General features: G+C 37.0%; 1 protein-coding gene across 1 annotated transcript; it reads left to right on the top strand.

The window, feature by feature from the left end:
- The first annotated feature begins 250 nt into the window (after positions 1-250).
- Positions 251-7197, top strand: LOC144344817 (uncharacterized). The gene is made up of 3 exons (XM_078006623.1): positions 251-378; positions 1725-2352; positions 6992-7197. The coding sequence occupies exons 2-3, from the start codon at positions 1742-1744 to the stop codon at positions 7128-7130; spliced, it is 750 nt and encodes a 249-aa protein (XP_077862749.1). The 5' UTR covers positions 251-378; positions 1725-1741; the 3' UTR covers positions 7131-7197.
- The last annotated feature ends 2463 nt before the right edge of the window (positions 7198-9660 follow it).

Genomic DNA, 9660 nt, shown 5'->3' with positions numbered 1-9660 from the left:
AAAATGAAAAAAGAAAGACAACGTTGCCCTCTGTGTGCGCCTCGCTGTGCCCGTCTACAGTGTTTCCCGCGGAATAAAAATTAACCCGAACATGATGTGCAAACATCTCCACTAAAACGAGCGTGCCATGACCTCCCATTCCGGCACAACTCGCTATTGGCTGATACCATTAGTCTGACTGATGAACTGCTGATAGTAGCGGAAGTCGTTATCCCATAATGACAAGTCTTTTGTGTTACTTCAAGGTATCGCGTTACGTTCACTTCGACAGAATCTCAACTGGATGTCCAAAACTTCAAGTCAACTCAATCAGATAAGTTCAGATAGCTTCCTCAGATGGTCCTCGGATAATTCCACGTAAAAAAATTGAAACTGCAGGTATGTAAGACTTGTGATCGAACTTTGCTGTCTTTTATTACATGCAGGTGATCGTCACCTTTATTTACGGCCATGTCAGTCCGAAATGTATCACAGTTATGTGGCGTCGCAATTCTGTCAGTTTTGCTTGCGAGAAATGTAGATTGTAACATTAAAATTGCATTTGCAATGTTTACGACTCGGAATATTTATAATAGTTAAGTAAATAGACGCAGTTGAGATTTGTCAACACGATATAGCAGTAATCACAGGGCCGTTTAGTCGACCTACTCGCTATAAGGGGATCTGCTTAACGGCACTTGTCAGTCACCACAGCCACAAACGCACATACGGTCGGTCATCCGGATTCTATTAAATTCCTAAGTTCATAACGTACGGCATACGGCGACTTGGATAATAAACTGAAATAACGCCATATAACGGTGTGTGTTTTATTTACATAATATTAACTATCGAAATATTTTTTTTTTATTGGGTGCAGTTATTTCCTGCATTGTTTGTTGTGAAGTTCATTTCCGTCTCGGTTCATCTCAATGTCGATGACTCATGGTACAGTAAAAACAAGATTACAATCACATGGTGCGGGGAGAGGGGGGGTCAAGTTGCCCAATAATAATACTAGAGTAGTTCACTGTACCAGAAAGAGTATCATCATTGAATATAACGACTATATCGAATGTATCACTGTTGTTTGTGAATGTATCGGCACTGTTGGGGAATATGATATCGAATGTGTAACCACCCATGACGACTATATTGAATGTATCACTATCCTTACCGAATGCATCAGAACTCTTGGTAATTTAATGTTATTGAATGTATATATGCCACAAGTTCATACATTCATACAGTTCGCCTCGCCAATTATTGCGCGTATCAACGTAACCTCCTTGCCTAGTTATCGGGCAATAATGGGCACTCGTCAATTTTATAAAATATTGAGGAAACGTTCGATGTAGTTACTACAAATGGGATAGTCACATTTCGAAAGTGAAACGAATTGTTAAAAATCTTTGCATTACAAAATCCATACTTAGGCAGAGGCGACAACACGAAAATGTGTACATGGGGGTGAGATCTGCTCACCAACCTTGCGCCGAAGGCGCGACCTTACTAAGGGGTCCGGGGCATGCCCCCTCCTTAAAAAATTTGAAATCTAGACCCTCTGAAACGCTATTTCCTATATTTTGAGGGGCAAATTTTGCTGACACAAAGGGTTTCAGCTTGATTTTGGAGGGGCAACGGCCCCAACATTTGTTTAGAGGGGGCAAACGCCCCCTCTGTGGCGCTGCCACTGTTAAGTCTAATTACATTAGAATATGATATTTCATTTCCCTTTTGTTTAGATTTGACGTCTATCACCATGCAAGATATCAACCTAAAACCAATCGAAACTTCACCACCAAGCGACGGTTTGGGTCCTGAAATTCTAACCACGCCGTGTACGGCGTCCTTGAGCTCCAGTGGACCAGCAACTCCGGTATCAACGATTCAAGCCCAACACATGACAGAACGGATTTATGAACAAATGATGGAGAAACAGAAAAAGTTAAAAGTTGTCGCCATATGTTTATTTGTGTTTGCCACACTTTGTTTAATTTTCGGACTAATATCAATCGTACTCGGAATTCGCGGAAAAGTCCGAGTGTGGGCCGTTGCCATAGGAACGTTCAGCATTCTCCTGAGCCTTTCTCTCACGTTTGGAGGACTATGCGTCGTTTGGAAATTTATCAAGCTGCGACAAGAAACAACAAATTTTGCCAGCTCAGAAAACGTAGAAAAGAGCTCGACTCATACATACACTCATTTTCAAATAGTGTCTCCTAGTCCAATGGTTCTTCGCAACATATTAGCCGCTGTCAAAAATTCGAAATCCCCATCCAGATGGCAAGCGGATAATGACAGCACCGGAACACATCGTGTATCTGTCGGAGATTTTAATAGAGCATCTTTCAAAGAACAGCAATTTCAAAGGTATCGTCTCGTTGAATGTAAATACAAACTGCATGGGGGTATGCATATATAGCATATATACTGACAAAAGAGATATAATCAATTTATGCAAAAATTATCTTGTTGACGAACTGTCGTTCGTATACTTATAAGTTGTTTGGGTACTGTGTATGTTTGTACGTACGTGATTAGTGTGCATTGGTGACACTGTGTACGTTCGTACGTGAGTAATGTGTATTGATGACACTGTACGTTCGTACGTGAGCAATGTGTATTGATGACACTGTACGTACGTACGTGAGCAATGTGTATTGATGACACTGTGTACGTTCGTACGTGAGCAATGTGTATTGATGACACTGTGTACGTTCGTAGGTGAGCAATGTGTATTGATGACACTGTGTACGTACGTACGTGAGCAATGTGTATTGATGACACTGTGTACGTTCGTACGTGAGCAATGTGTATTGATGACACTGTGTACGTATGTACGTGAGTAATGTGTATTGATGACACTGTACGTACGTACGTGAGCAATGTGTATTGATGACACTGTGTACGTATGTATGTGAGTAATGTGTATTGATGACACGGTGTACGTACGTACGTGAGCAAGGTGTATTGATGACACTGTGTACGTACGTACGTGAGCAATGTGTATTGATGACACTGTGTACGTACGTACGTGAGCAATGTGTATTGATGACACTGTGCACGTACGTACGTGAGTAATGTGTATTGATGACACTATGTACGTTCGTACGTGAGTAATGTGTATTGATGACACTGTGTACGTGAGTAATGTGTATTGATGACACTGTGTACGTTCGTACGTGAGTAATGTGTATTGATGACACTATGTACGTTCGTACGTGAGTAATGTGTATTGATAACACTGTACGTACGTACGTGAGCAATGTGTATTGATGACACTAAGTACATTCGTACGTGAGTAATGTGTATTGATGACACTGTGTACGTTCGTACGTGTGCGATGTGTATTGATGACACTATGTACGTTCGTACGTGAGTAATGTGTATTGATGACACTGTGTACGTGAGTAATGTGTATTGATGACACTGTGTACGTTCGTACGTGAGTAATGTGTATTGATGACACTATGTACGTTCGTACGTGAGTAATGTGTATTGATAACACTGTACGTACGTACGTGAGCAATGTGTATTGATGACACTAAGTACATTCGTACGTGAGTAATGTGTATTGATGACACTGTGTACGTTCGTACGTGTGCGATGTGTATTGATGACACTGTACGTATGTACGTGAGCAATGTGTATTGATGACACTGTGTACGTTCGTACGTGAGCAATGTGTATTGATGACACTGTACGTTCGTACGTGAGTAATGTGTATTGATGACACTGTACGTACGTACGTGAGCAATGTGTATTGATGACACTGTACGTACGTACGTGAGCAATGTGTATTGATGACACTGTGTACGTTCGTACGTGAGCAATGTGTATTGATGACACTGTGTACGTATGTACGTGAGTAATGTGTATTGATGACACTGTACGTACGTACGTGAGCAATGTGTATTGATGACACTGTGTACGTATGTACGTGAGTAATGTGTATTGATGACACGGTGTACGTTCGTACGTGAGCAATGTGTATTGATGACACTGTGTACGTACGTACGTGAGCAAGGTGTATTGATGACACTGTGTACGTACGTACGTGAGCAATGTGTATTGATGACACTGTGTACGTACGTACGTGAGCAATGTGTATTGATGACACTGTGTACGTACGTACGTGAGCAATGTGTATTGATGACACTGTGCACGTACGTACGTGAGTAATGTGTATTGATGACATTATGTACGTTCGTACGTGAGTAATGTGTATTGATGACACTGTGTACGTGAGTAATGTGTATTGATGACACTGTGTACGTTCGTACGTGAGTAATGTGTATTGATGACACTATGTACGTTCGTACGTGAGTAATGTGTATTGATAACACTGTACGTACGTACGTGAGCAATGTGTATTGATGACACTAAGTACATTCGTACGTGAGTAATGTGTATTGATGACACTGTACGTGAGTAATGTGTATTGATGACACTGTGTACGTTCGTACGTGTGCGATGTGTATTGATAACACGGTGTAAGTTCGTACGTAAGTAATGTGTATTGATGAAACGGTGTACGTACGTACGTGAGCAATGTGTATTGATGACACTATGTACGTTCGTACGTGAGTAATGTGTATTGATGACACTGTGTACGTGAGTAATGTGTATTGATGACACTAAGTACATTCGTACGTGAGTAATGTGTATTGATGACACTGTGTACGTGAGTAATGTGTATTGATGACACTGTGTACGTTCGTACGTGTGCGATGTGTATTGATGACACTGTGTAAGTTCGTACGTAAGTAATGTGTATTGATGAAACGGTGTACGTACGTACGTGAGCAATGTGTATTGATGACACTATGTACGTTCGTACGTGAGCAATGTGTATTGATGACACGGTGTACGTTCGTACGTGAGCAATGTGTATTGATGACACGGTGTACGTTCGTACGTGAGCAATGTGTATTGATGACACTGTGTACGTTCGTACGTGAGCAATGTGTATTGATGACACTATGTACGTTCGTACGTGAGCAATGTGTATTGATGACACGGTGTACGTTCGTACGTGAGCAATGTGTATTGATGACACTGTGTACGTTCGTACGTGAGCAATGTGTATTGATGACACTGTGTACGTTCGTACGTGAGCAATGTGTATTGATGACTCTGTCACTCAATCACACTGACTGTGAAGAAACCAACAACATTATATACTAGTATGTGATTTTTGAATAAGACAAATAGCTTTTAATTGGATTTTAATTTAACAGGTGGTATTCAAGTGAAACTTACTAATAAATAGTATTTATAGATGTTATTACATTTACTATTAACGCGGTTTGCATATTTGGGTGCAAACTGCAATAAATAATCAAAGAAAGCTTAGAAAGAACTCCCGTGTGCTGAGAGTATTGAAGACACATTAAAAATTAATTAAAAATTACTTGTACATGAGATATTGATTGAAAAGCTGAAAACTAATTATGTAAATCAGGTAACTAATATGAACAGAACAGGACAAAAAAATTATGAATTATTATGCTAATTAGAGAATTAATATTAATCAAAATTCATCAGGCCTGTCTATTGTCCTAGAGCATTTATGTACCAAATTTTATTCAAATGTGATGATCAGTAATTGATATATCAGTGTTAATTAATTATGTTAATTAGGTGATTAATAAGCATAAATATTTACCAAAAACTAATTGGGTTTCTGCATAGTTCTCTTTAAAAGTTTCATTAAAATCCAATTTGTGGTTCTTTATATATCAGTGGAACATTATGCAAATTAGGTAATTAATATCCAATTAAAACTAATCAGGTGTCTGCATAATCCTAGAAGATCTATGTTGCAAGTCTCATTGAAATATGATAATTACTACTTGATATATCAAAAGCAGAAAATTAATTAATTATGCAAATTAGGTAATTAATATGTACTCATATTACCCTAAAAACTATCAGGTCTGTGCAGTGTCCTGTGATATTTATGTACCAAGTTTTATTGAAATGTGATGATTACTACTTGAAATATCAAAAGCTGAAAATTAATTAATTATGCAAATTAACTAATTAATATATACTGATATTACCCTAAAAACTATCAGGTCTGTGCAGTGTCCTATGACATCTATGTACCAAATTTCATTGAAATGTAATGATTACTACTTGAAATATCAAAAGCTGAAAATTAATTAATTATGCAAATTAAGTAATTAATATGTACTCATATTACCCTAAAAACTATCAGGTCTGTGCAGTGTCCTATGACATCTATGTACCAAGTGTCATTGAAATGTGATGATTACTACTTGAAATATCAAAAGCTGAAAATTAATTAATTATGCAAATTAGCTAATTAATATATACTGATATTACCCTAAAAACTATCAGGTTTGTGCAGTGTCCTATGACATCTATGTACCAAGTTTTATTGAAATGTGATGATTAGTACTTGAGATATCAGTGGAAAAGCCGAAAATTGATTAATCATTATGCAAATTAGGTAATTAATATTGCACAGATTTTTACCCAAAACTAATCAAATCTGCGCATTAGTTTGGAACATCTGTGTGCCAAGTTTCATCAAAATCCAATGAGTGGTTCTTTAGATATCAGTGGAACAGTCATGGAACAGCTAAAAATCAGCTAATTATCATGCAAATTAGGTAATTAATATGCATGGATTTTTACCAAAACCTAATCAAATCTGCGCATTGGCCCAGAGCATCTATGCATCAAGTTTCATCAAAAACTGATGTATGGTTCTTGAGATATCAGTGGAATACTAGTAGACGGACACACACACACACACACACACACACACACCCACACACCCACACACACACACACACACACACACACACACACGCAGACACACTAACTGCAAAGACTCCTTTTTTGTGCTTCGCACACGGGAGTCAAAAACGTTTAAGAGTATACAATTCTTAAGTTTCTGGTTTATCTAACTATATACATGTATATATAATATACTAATCCCCTTACACATTAACGCTTTTTGTTCTACACTTCACAGGAACAGCCAGGACGTCGAAACGCCCTCACCGTGTGTAAGCGATGACGACGCCCTACCGCTAGGAGATATGTCAAATGACATGCACGACACCGTCAGCAAAATATCAAGTGTCGAGTCAAATGATTCCATTACTACATAGTGTATTTTGTTCATGCTGCTCGTCGCGATTTCTCTGTCGTTCTGACGTTCATAGTTGGTCATATGATAAGAATGTTATCACCGGATATTACTTATTCGTATAACTAGATGGGAATCATGGCGTCACGGGTTGTATTATGCATTCATCAGCGATTCGTGCATAACACTGGCCCATGACGTCACTCGTAACAGCTAGCTCTACGCACCAGTGATATCAGGTGATAACTTCATAATATATGCAAGTAAACCATATTTATATACAGGCATTTTTAATTTTATATCTCGCATTATTGACATTTTACGAAATTTAAATAGTAACAACTTATTTTCGCTTTTTATATTATATTATTTTATATTATATTAATATTATATGTGTGTGTATATTATGTATATTCTTACAAAACATTGCATATGATAATAATAAATGTTGGTAGTACTTAGATTGTTACACCCAGGTTTCAATACTACCCAGTAAAAATATTAACATGCGTCTGTAATGGTATCTTCGTAAGTTAAAACGCGCGGGTGGATATCGGTTCGGGTATCTGCTTCCTGGCTTGTCAGACAATAAGAACGCTAAATAAGGAAGAACTAGACTTTTTTGGTACGGTGTTGTTGGAATTTGCAGAGAACGGCCCTTTATAATCATGCTATAAGTTTCTCGTTCTTCTGTCACTGTTGGCAAAACATCATTACTTGTATATTTCCCAAACTCAATTATATAAATTCGATCAAATGCTAACTGGTGACATGATTCTTGAAATTATGTGATTAGTTACGCAGTTTTGTGTTCATGCTACATTTTGGCAAATCTTACATTGGCTGTCTGCCCATGGCCCGTGGTACTGAACACGTTGTAATTAGCATACCATACACAATCCGTGTTCTTCAAACAATATGATTTGATATGGTAGTTACTTATAATTTATACATAACTTACTAGCAGCCAAATACAAATAACGATTCATAAAATGTGTAGATATATGCAACACTTGATTGACATTGATTGATAGTTGTCTTATGGATATCATGTGTAATTAATGCATGAATTATGTGATAAATGCACTGCCACATAACTATAACAGAATGTAAATATGTAAAGTTACAAGTTGTGCGATATTTACATTATTAAAGGCGATTGCTAGTTTAAAATATTGACGCATTGTGTTTACTTTTAAGTGTTCAACAATCATATAACATAACGAACATATATTAACCATGTAGCATTTGTAAAAAAAAAAAAAACAGTAACACGCGCACCACATAAATCGACATTCAAGAAGAGTTAGAGACTTTAAAGGGGGCAGAGGTGTGGTTTTTGTCACTCCGTACATGAACTTTGAGATATATGAATCAACTATGCTTATAAAAACAACTTGTATGAACTGCGAAATGTCCTAAATATCGGGTATAAAACGGGCTGTGAAGTATACGACAAACGTCCTCTTTGCATGGCGTCATTTCGTATAATCCAAGACGAATTGAAATGTTTAATCTACAATGTATGTTACTTGTTGCATCGCACTGCATTGTGGGAAGATAAATTGAATATATTGTGAATACAATCTTGTTTTATACTAAAACGATATCAATTGCAATTTTAAAATGTATAACAAATCAATATCATTAAGATTATAATCTGTTGTTAGCCATTGTCAATATGTTTTGAGATATAAATTGCATCACGAATTAGTCTCGCTTAATGTTCAGTGATCCAGTATATACATAACAGACTAATATTGCCGTGGTTGCAGGAACCAATTTTGTGATATGCTCGTAATTTGTATCTAATTGACTTTCAAGAAGACACAAACAATTACATTGCAATGATTGTATGTTTAAATCAACTATATGCTTAGTATGCTGCATGAACCTTTTAAAATCTGCCCGAGAAAAAGTAGTATAAGCAACTATGTGATTGCAATGTGATTTGTTACTTTAGAGTACATGTGGTATAATATCATTGAATATATAGGGTAGTTAAAAATTGTCCAACTTCGTTCTGTTTTGCTAATAAGCAGCGTGTCATCAAGCCTTCATATTGTGTACTTGATCTGTAATAAAGTATACCAATTCGCCTTTGTATTAAACAAAAATATACAAATACCTCATTAAGATAACATAAAATATACATTAACATCATATGTGAAATAAATGTTTGTCACGGTCGGCTTTTATAAACTTTTTTAAAAAGCAAAACGCTCTCAATATAACCCATTTTAGCAATATACATCCAATATTGCCCTATGAAAATTATGACAATGCCCTTCCTTGTCCCTGCCTCTTTGTCCCGAAAATCTAAATATATTTCACTGGTCAAACACATTTAAAGTTAGAAAATGGTAGCTATTTTCCCTTTTAAACTTCATGAACTCTACGAAATATACATACAAACACAAAAACTGCGTCATTGCCCTGAACATATATTAGCCAACTGCGATTTCTTCCAAATGTGAACTACATAGCCAATGGGTAGGCCAAACAGGCAAAGAAAAGTGAAAATGTCTCATTCGGCAAGGGAATTTATCTTC

Source organism: Saccoglossus kowalevskii, chromosome 8, assembly GCF_978046115.1.
Source record: "Saccoglossus kowalevskii chromosome 8, keSacKowa6.1, whole genome shotgun sequence".
Lineage (NCBI taxonomy): Eukaryota > Metazoa > Hemichordata > Enteropneusta > Harrimaniidae > Saccoglossus > Saccoglossus kowalevskii.
This window is presented reverse-complemented; position numbering and strand designations above follow the sequence as displayed.